The sequence below is a fragment of the Pseudophryne corroboree genome, chromosome 6, assembly GCF_028390025.1.
Source record: "Pseudophryne corroboree isolate aPseCor3 chromosome 6, aPseCor3.hap2, whole genome shotgun sequence".
Lineage (NCBI taxonomy): Eukaryota > Metazoa > Chordata > Amphibia > Anura > Myobatrachidae > Pseudophryne > Pseudophryne corroboree.
The window spans coordinates 353,480,356-353,498,961 of record NC_086449.1 but is presented as its reverse complement, the minus strand read 5'-3'; the positions used below and the strand labels follow the sequence as shown (position 1 = coordinate 353,498,961).

Here is an 18,606-nt window from a genome sequence, read left to right as displayed (position 1 = left end):
GGACCCCGACCATTTGTCGAGAAGGTCCCACTGAAACGTCCTCGCGTGGAACCTGCCGAAGGGGATGGCCTCTTAGGCTGCCACCATTTTTCCCAGAACTCGAGTGCATTGATGAACAGACACTCTTTTTGGTTTTAGCAGGTCCCTGACCATGTTCTGGATGTCCTGTGCTTTTTCTATTGGTAGAAAAACCCTCCTCTGTTCCGTGTCCAGAATCATGCCTAGGAATGATAGTCGAGTCGTTGGAAGCAACTGAGACTTTGGCAGATTGAGAATCCAACCGTGTTGATGTAACACTCTCAGGGAGAGTGACACGCTTTTCAGCAATTGATCCCTTGATCTCGCCTTTATCAGGAGATCGCCCAAGTACGGGATAATTGTGATTCCCTGCCTGCGCAGGAGCACCATCATTTCCGCCATTACCTTGGTGAAAATCCTCGGGGCCGTGGAAAGCCCAAACGGCAACGTCTGAAACTGGTAATGACAGTCCTGTACCGCGAAACGCAGGTATTCTTGATGAAGAGGAAATATAGGGACATAAAGGTAGGCATCCTTCACGTCCAGCGACACCATAATCCCTGGCTTCCAGACTGGATATTACAGTCCGGAGTGATTCCATCTTGAATTTGAACTTTTTCAAGTATAGGTTTAGGGATTTTAGATTCAAAATTGGTCTGACCGAACCATCCGGCTTCGGGACCACAAACAGTGTTGAATAGTACCCTTTTCCCTGTTGGCCTAGGGGAACCTTGACAATCACTTGCTGTAGACACAGCTTTTGAATTGCATCTAATACCACTCCCCTCTCCGAGGAAGAGGTTGGCAAGGCCGACTTGAGAAATCGGAGAGGGGGCACCTCTTCGAACTCCAGTTTGTAACCTTGGGATACAATTTCCAACGCCCAAGGATCCACGCCTGATAGGACCCAGACCTGGCTGAAGAGTCGAAGACGTGCCCCCACCGGTGCGGACTCCCTCCGTGGAGCCCCAGCGTCATGCGGTGGATTTAGCAGAAGCCGGGGAGGACTTCTGCTCCTGGGAACTAGCCGAAGCAGGTGTTCTCTTACCTCTACCCTTACCTCTGGCGAGGAAAGAGGAGCCCCGACCTCTTCTGGACTTATGCGACCGAAAGGACTGCATCTGATATTGTGGTGTTTTCTTTTGCTGTGGGGGAACAAAATGCAAAAATGTAGATTTACGCCCGGTAGCTGTGGAAACCAGGTCCGCGAGACCATCCCCAAACAAAACTTCACCCTTGTAAGGTAAAACCTCCATATGCTTTTTTGAGTCGGCATCACCCGACCATTGGCGGGTCCACAGAGCTCGTCTTGCCGAAACTGCCATGGCATTGGCTCTGGAACCAAGCAGCCCCACGTCTCTTTGAGAGTCTCTCATATACAAGACTGCGTCCTTCATGTGACCTAAAGTCAGGACAATGGTATCCTTGTCCAGGGTATCCATGTCAGCCAACAAGATATCTGTCCATGCTGCAACAGCGCTACAGACCCATGCCGATGCTATTGCCGGTCTGAGTGAAGCACCCGTATGTGCATAAATAGACTTTAAGGTAGTCTCCTGTCTACGATCCGCAGGATCCTTAAGGGCCGCGGTGTCTGGAGACGGTAGCGCCACCTTCTTGGACCTTGCGTTAATGCCTTGTCCACCCTGGGCGAGGATTCCCAAAGTACCCTGTCCTTTGCTGGGAAAGGATACGCCATAAGGATACTCTTGGTAATCTGCTGTTTTTTTGAGTTTCCCAAGCTTTTTCAAATAATTCGTTCAGTTCATGAGATGGAGGAAACGTTACTTCAGGTTTCTTCCCCTTAAACATGTGTACCCTCGTGTCAGGAACAGAGGGGTCATCTGTGATATGCAAAGCACCTTTTATTGCCATAATCATATAATGAATACTTTTGGTCACCTTAGGGTGCAACCTTGCCTCATAGTCGACACTGGAGTCAGAATCCGTGTCAGTATCAGTGTCTAGTATTTGTGATAAGGGACGCTTTTGAGACCCTGACGGGCCCTGTGACCCAGTCAAATCCGCGGATTGACTCCCTGCTGTTTCCTTGGACTCAGCTTTGTCCATTGAGTCGGCGTTGCCGACGGAGACACCACTATCATCTGCTCCACCTCCTCCTTGGATGAGCCTTCCGCTTCAGACATGTCGACACACGCATACCGACACTCGTACACACACACACACACACACACACACACACAAGGCTATATCTATAAGGGGACAGTTCCCCAACAAGGCCCTTTGGAGAGACAGAGAGAGAGATGCCAGCACACACCCAGCGCCAACTGACACTGGAAACATTTCCCAGATATAGCGCTTTCATATATATGTCAATCGTGTAATACACTCACTGCGCCAAAATGTGCCCCCCCCCCCCCTCTTTTTCAGCCCTGTATCACCGTTCTGCAGGGGAGAGTCCGGGGAGCCAGCTTCTCTTCAGCACACTGTGGAGAAAATGGTGCTGGTTAGTGCTGTGCGACCAAGCTCCACCCCCTCTAGTGGCGGGCTTCGGTCCCGCTCAAATTCACAATTAATGGCGGGGGATGAACATATCCACTGACTCCGCAGCCCATATGTGTAATAACATGCCAAAATAGAAGTATATATTGCTGCCCAGGGCGCCCCCCCTGCACCCTGCACCCATTAGTGCCTGTCCGTGTGTGTAACGTGTGGGAGCAATGGCGCGCAGTGTTACCGCTGCGCGCTTACCTCAGCAGGGAAGATCTGAAGTCTTCTGCAGCCTTAGAAGTCTTCTTTCTTCTTATACTCACCCGGCTTCTATCTTCCGGCTCTGCGAGGAGGACGGCGGTGCGGCTCTGAGTCGAACGGCAGGGGGAGACCTGCGTTCCGATCCCTCTGGAGCTAATGGTGTCCAGTAGCCTAAGAAGCAGAGCCTATCATTTAAGTAGGTCTGCTTCTCTCCTCTCAGTCCCACGATGCAGGGAGCCTGTTGCCAGCAGTGCTCCCTGAAAATAAAAAACCTAACAAAATTCTTTTATCAGAGAAACTCAGTAGAGCTCCCCTGTAGTGTACCCATTCTCCTCTGGGCACAGAATCTAACTGAGGTCTGGAGGAGGGGCATAGAGGGAGGAGCCAGTGCACACCCATACTAAAAGTTCTTTAGAGTGCCCATATCTCCTGCGGAGCCCGTCTATACCCCATGGTCCTTACGGAGTCCCCAGCATCCTCTAGGACGTAAGAGAAAAGTAGTAATAGTTACATAATATGTAAAGGAAGACTAAACTACTTTCTTCTTGTTAACACGAAAAAGCTTGAGCTCAACATGAAAATCTTGCTGCCGTACTACTGGAGCAAGATTTCGTTTTAGATGTGAAGACAGCTGGTAACGTGAATAGAGACGTGAGAAAACATATACAGTATGTCATGAGAGCAGGATCAGTGAATGCTGGCAGTTTTGTGGAGATAAAAAGGCGGTATTACTAGAACATGTAAAAAGACCACACTTAAAGACAGTTTCCTGGACCATGGGAGCATATTCATTTTATATCAATGAGTACTTATGGGAAACCAAACTCGTTATGACTGCACTGATCCGGGGACTGCTGTACCTATCCCATTACACAACTGAGACCACAAACATTCTTCCCATCATTATTCTAAAAAGTACAGTCACCTTTCCAAAGGCTGATGCTCCAGCACAGATGTGAGTGAAACCAAACTGCTTCTGTACTTCTAAAATCAAGGGGGTCAGCTCCTCTGGTAACAAAAACAATGGGTTTGTTTGTTTTGTTGTTTTAATCTTAGACTCTAATTATAAGCAATGAATGAATCAAAAATGTACTTGTTTATTACAAAATATTAAGGCGTGAAAACTTTATCTTAATTTAAGAAAAGGAGATATAAAATAAAAGGAGTGCTAATAAAAGGTCAAGTAATAAAATAAAAACTTCACATCCCCCACCTCCTTCCCATCTGTGACCCTCAAGGTTTTGTCCTTTGCCTACTTTTCTTATTGCCAATATCACCTATATGCTGACAGCACCAAACATTTCTTCCCCTGACATCAGCCCTTCTGTGCTCTTCCAGGACACATGCTGCCTGTTGGTAATCTTCTCCCGCATGTCTAGGCATTTGACAGACATATGTTTCAGCAACGCTAGATTTATTCTCTTTTCCCCACACCAAGGTCCCCAACATCAAATCCCTCTCCCTGTCTATTGACAAGATCTCCCTTTCTTCTGTTCCTCAAGCCTGCTGTCTGAGAGTCATCCTGGACTCTATCCTATCATTCTCTCCTCAAATTCAGTCCCTCCTGCCACTTCTGCTTCTATAATATCTCCAAAATCAGGCCACTTCTCACTCTCGAAGAAACTAAAACCAATGTTCACACCCTCATCTCCTGCCTGGATTACAGTAATCTACTCCTCTCTGGCCTTGAGAGCTTCCGCTGTGACAATCTTCAGTCTATCCTTAACCCCATTCTGTCCAAAACCAAGTTCTACTTACTCTCACTCACATACAAAACCCTCAAGCACTCTTATCCTCCCGGGTTCTCCAGCCTCACCTTACCTTATACTTCCTGCTGCCCATTTCATTTTATCAATTACTGCATCCTGTCCTCCTCTCTTATCACTCCCTCCCAGTCCGACTCTTAACATCAGGCGTTCTTCCATCCCACTCCAAACCTCTGCAATGTCTTCTCACTCCTTTCACCCAGCCTTGCAATGTGTTATAAAGACTGATCTTTTTACTCAAGCCTACCACCCTTTCTCCAATCTCTCCAGCTAGTGCATGGATAAATGAACCAATGTACACTGTATCAGATTTCACAATATAAAATGATCACCTGGTAGGAAACCCTTGTATGCTTCTTGCTGAGCTACAAACAGTTTAGAAACTCCTTGAACCTTTGCCAACTGCTCCACGATCTGTAATAAATAAAAATCAGTACACGAAAATATTTTTGAATGTACAAGATGTCATAATTCTAATGTAAACCAATCAATTTCAGTTTCAGTATAGAGAAGCTGCTACTACTACTCAGTGATGTGTGTATTGTAGTGTAAATGATGCCACAGTACACAAAAAAAAAAAAAAAATAAGAATTGAAAACTCAATTTACATAATCAAGCACCATTCTGCAAAAAAATCCACAGACTAAAATTCACCACAATCTCAATCCAATTGAAAATCTATGAAGAGAGAGAGAAAATCTGCAATTGTGAATAGGAATCCCGCAAACCTTAACAAGCATCAACAAACTGCAATGAAAGAGTGGTAGAAACTACTAGCAGACAGGTGCAAGAAGATTATTAACCGTGTCCTTGGCTACAAGACACATTTGGGGTCAGTCACTGTTGCCAACCGAATATTAAGTTTAATACTGTACAATTCATAATTTTTATTTTGTCTGACTTTATACTACCTGTAAGGTGAAAAATATGTGTTCTTATTGGTTCATAACTTTGTGCATCCTATTATTTTCTGATGATATGACGTTGGTACAGTTCCATTTATTTTAAAATATACTGTACAGGTTGTACTAAAAATGCAATGGTTCCAGTAATGTTGGCCATAACTGTATGATATATATAGATTGTTTTTTTTTTCTTTTCTTTTTCTCCACAACAAATTAGAGATGAAAACATTTGACATAAAGCTGTAGTCCTACTATCTGGAAACATTTGTTCTATGTAAGCAGGCCTCCAAACAAGCGGTAGCAGAGAACTGTAATACCACTACTTTTATTTATGTGGCACTGTACTGGAAGATTACAGCAAAACACACAAATAATACAATATGTTCCATCAGACCATATAGGGAGGGAAAAGAAAAGAAAAAAAAAAGTGAGCTATTTATGAATGACTGATAATAGTAATAGGATTTATTCAGGATACCGGCGGTCAGGATCCCGGTGGTCAGAATGCCGGCAGCGTTGCCACAGCTATTACCACTCCCATGGAGTGGGAGTAGAACCCGCAAGGGGCTTCGTTGTGTTCGCCCCCATACCGGCATTCTGGCTGTCGGGATCCCAGCGTTGGTATTCGGACCACTGGGTTCCCGTACCCAACCCGTAATAATAGCAGTGATCTAATTCACTGGGAGGGCAAACAGATAGGATCAGTGCTGCTAATTGAAAGAGGGAACGCACTGGAGACATGGTTAGTGCAGGATGAGAACAAGATGAAGGAGGGCCCTGTTTACAGTCTAGAGCAGGCTTTTTCAACCAGTGTGCCATGGCACACTAGTGTGCCGCGGAGCCAGAGCAGCTTCCTGCACCTTCAGAGTGAACTGTTGGCCCAGACTCTTCTTAGAGGATCGGTCGTGCTCCGGCTGTGACCTATGCCTTGAAAACGCGAAGGTGTGATATCATAAGTCACGGCCGCCGCGTCTCACCACCCAGCCAGCCCATCCGCTTGCATACACATCTTCCAGTTCCCACCAGCATACACAACTTTTCTTGCACACCCACACCTGCCTGACCGCCCACTGCTCAGTATTCGCAGCACTCCACTATGAACAACCCCCGCCACTGAGGGACAGGGAGGAGGACAGCTGACCGGTAGGGGCTAATATTTGTTATTTTATTTCTCCTGTGGGGAACAATAGGATTTCAATAAGATTTATGTGGGGAGAATAAGAATGTATGGATTTATGTGGGGGGGGACGGGACACAATGTGAATAATTCATGTGGGGAGCAATAGGATTTATGTGGGGAGAAATGTGATTGATTTATGTGTGAGCAACATAATTTATGTGGGGAGCAATGTGATTGTTTTTTCTGTGTAGGCCAATGCATGTGTGGAATTTTTTTTACTGTGAGGGCCAATATGTGTGTTGTTTTTTTTGTGGGGAACTGGTGGTGTGCCTTGGCAATGTTAAAATATTGTTCAGTGTGCTGCGAGTAAAAAAAGGTTGAAAATCACTGGTCTAGAGGAACAGCAGCTTTTACAAAGGTAATAATAAGTATATATACAATGCTGAACAGCTAAAGGACAAATAAAAACCCTTTGGTATAGCAAAGCATGTGTATAATTAATCTAAAAAAATACTACCGTAAAAGAGGATTTCAATTGTTGTCCGGAATAAAGTTTTTGTACTATATTATTTAAGCCTTATTATTTGTGGCTGTAATGGCTTGCCAAGAAAGTGTTAAGAAATAAAGCTGTAAACTACATACTGCCAAACACAAATGTGAACTCCAAATATCTGCAAACTCAGAAAACTAGAAATTGTTAGGATTTCCTTGATTTTATTCCCCAGCTCCAGCAACTCAAGTCCTATGTGAGATCTTGTACCTTCTATACAGCCAAATACAGTATCAACATGATCTAAAAACTCTGCTCCTGAACTTCCCACTCACCTATTGCAGCAAACCATGGCTGATCTATCATTAATCGCTGTGTACCATATAAAGAGAAGACAGAAAATAAGAACTGACCAACAGAAAAGGGACAGCCTAGCAACAGCCTACACCCAAATAACAAAAGGAGATGTTTATTAATCAATCAAGCACTTATTACTCCTTTGGCAAAATTAGTGGGGCAGACAGGGACAGAGCATTTTGTAACAAGGGCAATAAGTAGTGTTGAGGACTAGAGGCGCTTGTCACTGTAACATACGCGACAGACAAAACTGACAGTGCAGCAGACAGGCTGGGGTGGGGGTAAGGCATACCTTTGTGCAGTCGGTCCCGGCCACCAAGCAGGACACATCGCCTCCAACTCTCTTAGCAGCAGAAATGGCGCTGAGGGTGATGGGGGTCACTTGCTGGGTGTCATGTTCCGCAATCACCAGGGTGCTGAGTAGCCTGCGCAGGGCTGAGGTCTGAGGGCAGAGGACACATATTACATTATACACAGAATATGTCAAACTGAGCGGAGGCAACGCATGCTACATAGGGGACCAGCTATTTAGTCACACACTATGGGTTATTACATACAGACTGTCCTTACACTACAGTACGGCCGCCCTGTGTGACACACACAGTAATACAGGAGGGATAGAAATAAGTGTAGCCGCTCACCCTGCGCCGTAAGCTAGTGCTCGCAGCGCGATACATGTCAGGAACAGAGGTGACCGGGAGACTGGTGACGTGTTATAGCTGCGACGGGAACTGTCTGCGAGCGCAGGAAATACACGTCACACAGACGCTGGCGCAGGGTTCTAAAAGTCAGCGACCGGCATAGGGTCTCATAGGCGCTATAAAATCATCAGCTATGCATCATAATCAGTCACACCGCTGGTACGCTACTTCCTTCCATGCCGCTGTGTTACTAGCGGCAGCAGCCCTCGTTATTGTGCTCTGTTGCTGTCCTATCTCACGTACCTGTCCTTCAGGATACACTATCCACACCGCCCAGACCAGTGATAAGGGAGCCACAGCAGCTCATTTCCGAATATATGCATCAAACTGTACAGAAGATTTCCCAGGCAGCCAGTCGGTCTTTAAACAAATGTCCACTGGTACTGCCGTATAAATCCAGTCCAGTGATACTGCAGTATATGTCCAGTGATACTGCCATATAATTCCAGTAATACTGCCGTATATGTCCAGTGGTACTGCCGTATAAATCCAGTCCAGTGATACTGCCATATAATTCCAGTGATACTGCAGTTTATGTCCAGTGATACTGCTGTATATGTCCAGTGGTACTGCCGTATAAATCCAGTGGTACTGGCGAATAAATGAAGTCCAGTGATACTGCCGTATGAATCCAGTGGTACTGGCGTATAAATCCAGTCCAGTGATACTGCTGTATATGTCCAGTGGTACTGCCGTATAAATCCAGTGGTACTGGCATATAAATCCAGTCCAGTGATACTGCTGTATAAATCCTGTGATACTGCCTTATATGTCCAGTGGTACTGCCATATAATCCCAGTGATACTGCCGTATATTCCAGTGGTACTGCCGTATAAATCCAGTGGTACTGGCGTATAAATCCAGTCCAGTGGTGCTGCCATATAAGTTCAGTGGTGCTGCCTTGTGATGTATATTATTTACTCCAAATGAAGGGGTTATTAATATTTAATCCAAATAATTTTTACCGGGTTTGCTCTGTGTGGTGTAGAGGTACGCTCTCCTGTGCTGCATTTTGTTATATAACTCCAGAAAAATAATAGAGAACAAAAATTTGGAGGATAAAATAGGGTAAGATCAAAAACCACTTCCTCCTACTGCTGCTGTTGCCGCTGCTGTTGTTGCTGCTGGGAGTCGATCGTCATCCCAGAGGGGAAGTCGGAAGACCACTTGTACTACTTCAACTAAGCAATTGACTGTCCAACAGTCCTTTGCGAGGAAGATGGAATATGACGGCAGTCACCCTGTTGCAAAGCGGATTACTGAGGCCATAACAACTATGCTGGTGTTAGACATGTGCCCGGTATCTGCCATTAGTGCAGTGAGACTGAAGTGCCTCTCCTAGATGGGCCAGGTGTTTGTGCCGCACACTTGTGTCACTTAGCTTAGTCATACAGCTACCTTATTGCACCTCTTTTACTTCTTTGCATGATGTGCTGTTGCGGGACTAGTTTTTGAATAGTGCCATCCTGTCTGCAACTGCAGTGCCACTCCTAGATGGGCCAGGTGTTTGTGCCGCACACTTGTGTCGCTTAGCTTAGTCATACAGCTAACTCATTGCACCTCTTTTACTTCTTTGCATGATGTGCTGTTTGGGGACTAGTTTTTGAATAGTGCCATCCTGTCTGACACTGCCGTGCCACTCCTAGATGGACCAGATGTTTGTGCTGCACACTTGTGTCGCTTAGCTTAGTCATACAGCCACCTCGGTGCAACCTTTTGGCCTAAAAACAATATTGTAAGGTGTGAGGTGTTCAGAATAGACTGGAAATGAGTGGAAATGAATGTTATTGAGGTTAATAACACCGTAGGATCAAAATTACCCCCAAATTCTGTGATTTAAGCTGTTTTTATGTGTTTTCAAAAATCATTCAGATCCAAAACCAAAACACGAAAGGGTGGTTTGGCAAAACCAATCCAGATCCAAAACACGAGCATGGAACCAGAACCAAAACACAAAACACGAAAAGTGCCCACCATCGCAGTGTAAAAATTAAGAAGCCAGAATAAGTCCTGTGCAGACACCCCACAATCGGAGATGTACGCAAACCAGAATTACAGGAACCACAGCAGCTTCTTGCACGTGATATGTTTTGTCCAATAGAAATACATAGGGAAGTGTTCTATTCCATTCAATTTTATATTTGATTGAAAGATGAACAATGTGGAAGATGAGCAATTTCCCTTGAACTTCCCAGAGCCCTGACAAATGACACACTAAGCAATTTTTCAAACAATTTGAAAGATAAAATATATATTTGGAATTGGCACCTTTTTTACATATTTTAATATTGGGGATGCACTTCTGACTTCTGGATGTGTGGGCAGGGCTGTAGAAGGGGGAACCAATTAAGTTTTTTTTTATCACCCACTGCCCCACCAATTTCCACTGTGCCACTTAATAAAAAAATAATTATAATAGGTTCAATAAAAAAAAAAAAAAAATATATATATATATATATATATATATATATATACAATGTAGGTGTCTGCAGTGTCGGGAAACACAGTCCACTGCCCCCTTAACCACAGAAACAGGCGGCACTCCATGGATTTAGTGTAACAAGTGAAAATTTATAAAACAGACAGCATGAAAGTCTTGGACTGTGACTGTGTTTCCCGACACTGCAGAGACCTACATTGTGTATTCTTCAAAGGAGGGCACCCCAGTCATAATAATTTATTTGAGTGCCAACTGTACTATTTGTATATATATATATATATATATATATACAGACCAGAGTGCCCAGCTCTCCCATTAAGACCCAGTTACTGCACCTCCACAAATAATAGTCACATAAAGTCCAAAGGTACGGCACTCCTAGCGGCTTCAATAAAGGACAATGTGTAGACAACATTTCAATGCCTTTATTGCGGCAAACAAGACCTGATGACAATGCCGCAATAAAGGCATTGAAATGTTTTCTACACACATGCCCTGCTGTTGTACTTTATTCAAGCCGCTAGGAGTGCTGCACCTTTGGACTTTATATAAAATATATAGAAGCGCCTTATTAATATATATATAGATTTATATATATATTTCTGCTGCGGTGTACACTGGGCTCCACAAGGATGGACAATGGGGTGTAGAGTAGGATCTTGATCCGAGGCACCAACAGGCTCAAAGCTTTGACTGTTCCCAGAATGCACAGCGCCGCCTCCTCTATAACCCCGACTCCCTGCACAGGAGCTCAGTTTTGTAGTTGGTGCTGCAGTAAGCAGGCATATAACAGAGGGGCTGCTCCAGGCAGCCCTAAGAAAAGCTTTTTATGAAGAAAAAAGTGAAGACTTCAAGGGCAGCAGCGGTGGTAAATGTCAGAAGACATTCACTGCTGCAGCTCCAGCTCTCCCCAGCGGCACTGTACACTCCCGAGCCCTGGTTGTCGGGTAACTACAGCAGGAGGCTCCGGTTTTCTTCACGTCAGGCACACACGACTGGGGCTCTCCGGGATCGCGTGGCCGCGCTTCGGGAGGTGGTGAGTGGGTCCCGCTTGCGGGACCCGGTCTTTATCGCGATCCGGCGCGGTCAGTGGGAGGCGGGCCGCGCGTGCTGGCGGTGGACACTGTGGCAGTACAGGCGATCCCACTAGATCCCCAGGGCATGGGTGCAGGTCAGGTTTTCTCTCTAAACCATTTTTCAGTAGCCCACAGTACCCGATGGTTTTGCCAGCAGGGGGATAAGGCTTAGACCTGAAGCCCCTCCCCCAGCCCCAGGGCGCCATTTCCCGCAAATGTTCCCGCCCTGGAGCTGCATATCTGTCTTTCCCTCACTCCCTGTCAGTGTCTGCGGCACCATTATCTCTCAGCTTCACTGTTCCTGGGACTGCTTGGGCAAATCCTCCTGTGTAAAGCCGCCTGGTTGTCAGTGCTGTGACTTTACATGACACTTAAGTATTCTACCTGCCTTTTTAGACAGTGCTAGTTAAGAAAGAGTGCATTTAGTCAGGGGTTTATAGTACAATTACCCTGTGATATACATCCAGTTCTAACTGTGCAGTGTTATATCTATTGACTATATAGCTATATATAAGCTAGTCCAGTGCAGTATTATTGTTAGTATTAACCTCTGCATTGTACAAACTGTTACTATCTGTGTGTGCATTAGATAGCTGAGTGGTGTCCATTCCGTGTCTTTCACTCAACTTGCTATCCCTATATTCTATAACCTGAGGGGGCTTGGTGCGTCAGGTTTTATATTGATATAGGATTTTCACAAAGATATACTTTAATACGTATTTTTCTCTGTGATTTAGTCACCATTTCTCTCCTTTATCTCTGCTAGTGCTGACTACACTGCGCAGGGGTTTGGGTAAGAGGTATTGTGCTGCTGATAATTGTACTGTGTTACCTGATACTGCAAGTTATATCATGTCTACTTCTGAAGGTAACTGTTTTGGGGCTGAACACACTGCCGGTGTTGCTGAAGCCACAGACCCCTATGAGGAGACTATAGTAGCTGTGGGCTCTGGTTCTGGGGGCTCCTTGCCCCCCAGTGGGACTGTGGCAACGGGGGTACATAATGACCCACCGTGGGCCACTTTTTCCACGCTTCTGCATACGCTAGTTCATAAACTAACACCCCCTATGGGACCCCCAATGCCGGTACAACTGTATGTGGTCCCTGCAGCTAACCCGCCGTGGGCGGACGATTTATCTGCTCAATTGAAGAAGTTGAACCAGTCCCTGACTACAAAAAATCTGACCATCGCTCGCCTAAGTCCAAGAGGTCCTCTAAGCGAGCGCTTGTCTCCTCACAATCCACTGCTGTCACTGACACCTCGTCTGATGAAGACGGCACTTACACTGACCCCACAGGTTCTGACTCAGATACTGCTGATGGGGAGGGTAGTTCACATGTGGATGTTCCTGATCTTTTGGAGGCTATTAAGTTAATTCTACAGATTACGGATGATCCCGAGCCATCTGTTCCTCCTAAGAAACCAGATAGGTTCAAGCGTCAGAAGGTGGTTAAACAAGTTTTACCTCACTCTGATCACCTAGTGAATATACGTCAGGAACCCTGGTAGGACCCGGGTACGAAGTTTGTGCCTCAAAAGAAGATGCTGGCTCGCTATCCCCTCGCGCCAGAGCTGTCTAAGAATTGGGAAACGCCTCCTCCAGTAGACTCACATGTGGCTAGGATGGTGGTTCCTCAGCTCTGCCTGTCACTACCGTCACGTCTCTAAAAGAGCCTACGGATAAACGTGTGGAGGGTTGTCTGAAAGCGATTTACACCCTCACGGGTGCTGCACAAAGGCCCACTATTGCAGCAACATGGGCTGCAGAGGCTATTGAAGCATGGGCCTTGGAGTTAGAAGCTGAAATCTCTTCTGACCATGCTAGACAATGCTTGTCATATATTGTCACAGCGTCTCGCTATATTAAAGAGGCGGCTTCTGATGCCGGTATCCTAGCAGCCAAGGCCTCTACTGCGTCAGTCCTGGCTCGCTGGATATTATGGCTGAGATCCTGGTCTGTGGATCTGGACTCTAGAAAAACCCTGGAGGTACTCCCTTTCAAGGGAGATATTCTGTTTGGGGAGGACTTAAATAAGATAGTGGCTGACTTGGCTACTGGCAAAACTGCCTGTCTGCCAAGTACCGCTCTTTCTGTGTCGAAGGCTAAAGGTACTTCCTTTCGTCCTTCAGGTAAAGCAAAAGGTCAGGCGTACAACAAGAAGGCCTGCACTTCCAAACCTGGTAAGCCAAAGCCAAAAAGAGCCTGGGCGGCCCGTCAGACAGCTTCCAAGGCCGATAAGCCTGCCGCATGACGGGGCAGGCCTCCCCCTGGGGGATCCCAGGGTGGGGGGCCGGCTTCTAGGGTATACCAAGGAATGGTTGAAGACCACTTCAGATGCCTGGTTACGGGAAGTCGTCACTCAAGGTTACGCCATAGCTTCAAAAATCGACCCCCTCATCGATTTTGCCAGACAGACGTCCCGTCGGACCAGACAAAGGCAAACACTCTGCATTCGGTGGTACAGACCCACCTGGATACAGCAGTCATAGTACAGGTGCCTCTTGTGCAAAGGGGCCGGGGGTACTATTCTCCGCTGTTTCTAGTCCTGAAACCGAATGGGTCCTCCCGGCCCATTCTCAACCTCAAGGCATTGAACAAGTTTGTGAAAGTTTCCAAGTTCCGTATGGAAACCCTTCGCTCTATAGTTCTGGCTTTGGAACCTGGGAACTACATGGTCTCCCTGGACATACAGGATGCTTACCTGCATATTCCTATAGCAGCGTCACATCAGCAATACCTGAGGTTTGCTATTGGCAACCTCCATTACCAGTTTCGGGCATTACCTTTTGGTTTAACAACGGCTCCGCGAGTCTTCACCAATGTAATGGCGGTGATGATGGTGGTACTCCGCCGTCAAGGGGTCAGGATATTGCCGTATCTGGATGAGTTGTTAATCCTGGCAAATTCCCCAGAACTTCTCCTACGTCATCTAGATATGACGGTCCGGTTTCTACAAGCCCACGGGTGGCTCATCAACTGGAAGAAATCATCCCTGATCCCTGCTCAGAGCATGGTGCATCTGGGAGCGCTATTGGACACTCACAACCAGCGGTTGTTCTTGTCTCAGGAGAAAGTCCTGAAGCTTCAGGACAGGATTCGTTGCTTTCTTTCTCGTCCACAAGTGTCGATTTATTCGGCGATGCAGGTGCTGGGCCTCATGGTATCAGCATTCAACATGGTGGAGTATGCTCAATTCCATTCTCGCCCCCTCCAGAGGCTGATTCTAGCCAAGTGGGATGGCCTGCCTCACCGGATCAGGTCTCAAATTATCTCATTGACTCCGGAGGTCCGTCTGTCGCTGCTCTGGTGGCTCCAGGACCAACAATTGAGCAGGGGCCGTCCCTTCTGGATATCCAACTGAGTCCTGTTGATGACAGATGCCAGTCTAAGAGGTTGGGGCGTGGTGCTGGAGCAACACTCTCTTCAGGGTCGGTGGACCAAGGAGGAGTCCCTCCTCTCAATCAACATTCAGGAATTGCGGGCGGTCTTCAATGCATTGAACCTTGCCCAGCATTTAGTTCACAACCGTCCTGTTCAAGTTCAGTCAGACAACGCCACCACAGTGGCTTAAATAAATCATCTGCTTATTCTTCTTGACCTCTCTGCTGCTTTTGACACTGTGGACCACGCTCTCCTTCTGCAAATCCTTCACTCTCTTGGTCTACGCGATACTGCCCTCTCCTGGCTGTCCTCCTACCTCTCTGATCGTTCCTTCTCTGTCTCCTCTCATGATGCTACCTCGCCCCCACTTCCACTAACTGTTGGTGTCCCCCAAGGTTCTGTTCTTGGTCCTCTCCTTTTCTCTCTCTATACGTCCTCTTTAGGTGAACTCATTAGTTCTTTTAATTTCCAGTATCACCTCTATGCTGACGACACTCAAATCTACCTCTCCTCCCCTGATCTCTCCACGGCACTCCTCACTCGTGCCTCTAACTGTCTTTCTGCTATCTCTTCCTGGATGTCCCAGCGCTTCCTTAAACTCAACATGTCTAAGACCGAGCTGATCATCTTCCCACCCTCCCGCACAACCTCACCTCCCACAATTTCATTATCCATTGATGACACGACTATCTCCTCTAGCCCCCAAGTACGCTGTCTTGTTGTAATCCTTGACTCCTCCCTCTCCTTCAAACCAGACATTCAGCACCTCTCACAAACCTGTCATTTTCATCTCAAAAACATTTCCAGGATCAGACCGTTTCTCACCCAGGATGCCACTAAGATCATTTCTCTGACGTCCTAAGTGGATGCTGGGACTCCGTAAGGACCATGGGGAATAGCGGCTCCGCAGGAGACTGGGCACAACTATAAAGAAATCTTTAGACTACTGGTGTGCACTGGCTCCTCCCGCTATGACCCTCCTCCAGACTTCAGTTAGAATATTGTGCTCGGCTAAGCTGGATGCACACTAGGGGCTCTCCTGAGCTCCTAGAAAGAAAGTATATTTAGGTTTTTTATTTTACAGTGAGATCTGCTGGCAACAGACTCACTGCAGCGAGGGACTAAGGGGAGAAGAAGCGAACCTACCTAACAGGTGGTAGTTTGGGCTTCTTAGGCTACTGGACACCATTAGCTCCAGAGGGATCGACCGCAGGACCCGACCTTGGTGTTCGTTCCCGGAGCCGCGCCGCCGTCCCCCTTACAGAGCCAGAAGCATGAAGAGGTCCGGAAAATCGGCGGCAGAAGACTTCGGTCTTCACCAAGGTAGCGCACAGCACTGCAGCTGTGCGCCATTGCTCCTCATGTACACCTCACACTCCGGTCACTGATGGGTGCAGGGCGCTGGGGGAGGGCGCCCTGAGGGCAATATAGGACACCTTGGCTGGCAAATCTACATCATATATAGTCCTAGAGGCTATATAGATGTAAAAATACCCCTGCCAGTATTCCAGAAAAAGCGGGAGAAGTCCGCCGGAAAAGGGGCGGGGCCATCTCCCTCAGCACACTGGCGCCATTTTTCCCTCACAGCTCCGCTGGAAGGAAGCTCCCTGGCTCTCCCCTGCAGTCTGAAACCTACAGAAGGGTAAAAAAGAGAGGGGGGGCACTAAATTTAGGCGCAGGATATATATATATATATATATATATATATAAAAAGCAGCTATAAGGGAAAACACTCATTTATAGTGGGATCCCTGTGTTATATAGCGCTCTGGTGTGTGCTGGCATACTCTCTCTCTGTCTCCCCAAAGGGCTTTGTGGGGTCCTGTCCTCTGTCAGAGCATTCCCTGTGTGTTTGCGGTGTGTCGGTACGGCTGTGTCGACATGTTTGATGAGGAGGCTTATGTGGAGGCGGAGCAGATGCCTGTAAATGTGATGTCACCCCCTGCGGGGTCGACACCTGAGTGGATGGTGCTGTGGAAGGAATTACGCGACAGTGTCGACTCCTTGCATAAAAGGTTTGACGACATACCAAATGTGGGACAGCCGGCTTCTCAGCCTGTGCCTGCCCAGGCGTCTCAAAAGCCATCAGGGGCTCTAAAACGCCCGCTACCTCAGATGGCAGACACAGATGTCGACACGGATACTGATTCCAGTGTCGACGACGATGAGACTAATGTAACTTCCAGTAGGGCCACACGTTACATGATTGAGGCAATGAAAAATGTGTTGCACATTTCTGATGTTACCCCCGGTACCACAAAAAAGGGTATTATGTTTGGAGAGATAAAACTACCAGTAGCTTTTCCTCCATCTGAGGAGTTAAATGAAGTGTGTGAAGAAGCGTGGGCTTCCCCTTATAAGAAGCTGGTAATTTCTAAGAGGTTACTAATGGCGTACCCTTTCCCGCCAGAGGATAGGTCACGTTGGGAAACATCCCCTAGAGTGGATAAAGCGCTCACACATTTGTCAAAGAAGGTGGCACTACCGTCTCCGGATACGGCCGCCCTGAAGGAATCTGCTGATAGAAAGCAGGAGGCTATCCTGAAATCTATATATACACACACAGGTGTTATACTGAGACCAGCTATTGCTTCAGCATGGATGTGCAGTGCTGCAGCTGCATGGTCAGATTCCCTGTCAGAAAATATTGATACCCTAGACAGGGACACTATATTGCTAACCGTAGAGCATATAAAAGACGCACTTTTATACATGAGGGATGCACAGAGGGATATTTGCCGGCTGGCATCCAAAATTAGTGCAATGTCCATTTCTGCCAGGAGAGGGTTATGGACTCGGCAGTGGACAGGAGATGCAGATTCCAAAAGGCACATGGAAGTTCTGCCTTATAAGGGTGAGGAGTTGTTCGGGGATGGTCTCTCGGACCTCGTTTCCACAGCAACAGCTGGGAAGTCTACATTTTTACCCCATGTTCCCTCATAGCCAAAGAAAGCACCGTATTATCAGGTACAGTCCTTTCGGCCCAATAGGGGCAAGTGGGTTAAAGGCGCGTCCTTTCTGCCCAGAGGCAGAGGTAGGGGAAAAAAGCTGCAGCATACAGCCAGTTCCCAGGAGCAAAAGTCCTCCCCCGCTTCCTCTAAGTCCACAGCATGACGCTGGGGCTCCACAGGCGGAGCCAGGTACGGTGGGGGCCCTTCTCAAATATTTCAGCAATCAGTGGGCTCGCTCACGGGTGGATCCCTGGATTTTTCAGATAGTATCTCAGGGGTACAAGCTGGAATTCGAGACGTCTCCCCCCCCCCCGCCGTTTCCTCAAATCTGCCTTGACAACCACTCCCTCAGGCAGGGAGGCAGTGTTACAGGCAATTCACAAGCTGTATTCACAACAGGTGATAGTAAAGGTACCCCTACTTCAACAAGGACGGGGTTACTATTCCACAATGTTTGTGGTACCGAAACCGGACGGTTCGGTGAGACCCATTTTAAATTTGAAATCCTTGAACACATATATAAAAAAATTCAAGTTCAAGATGGAATTGCTCAGGGCGGTTATTGCAAGCCTGGACGAGGGGGATTACATGGTATCACTGGACATCAAGGATGCTTACCTGCATGTCCCCATTTACCATCCTCACCAGGAGTACCTCAGATTTGTGGTACAGGATTGTCATTACCA

General features: G+C 47.0%; 1 protein-coding gene across 1 annotated transcript in view; it reads right to left on the bottom strand.

Annotated features, from left to right (window-relative positions):
* The window catches only part of ETFA (electron transfer flavoprotein subunit alpha), a 163,363-nt gene extending 155,245 nt beyond the window's left edge, over positions 1-8,118 (bottom strand). Inside the window, exons 1-4 of the mRNA XM_063926589.1 lie at positions 8,010-8,118; positions 7,661-7,810; positions 4,829-4,910; positions 3,656-3,738 (exon numbers count right to left, since the gene is read on the bottom strand). Of these exons, the coding sequence (XP_063782659.1) occupies positions 3,656-3,738; positions 4,829-4,910; positions 7,661-7,810; positions 8,010-8,045 (351 nt within the window). The 5' untranslated portion in view covers positions 8,046-8,118. The remainder of the gene's footprint in view (positions 1-3,655; positions 3,739-4,828; positions 4,911-7,660; positions 7,811-8,009) is intronic.
* Positions 8,119-18,606: the final 10,488 nt, after the last annotated feature.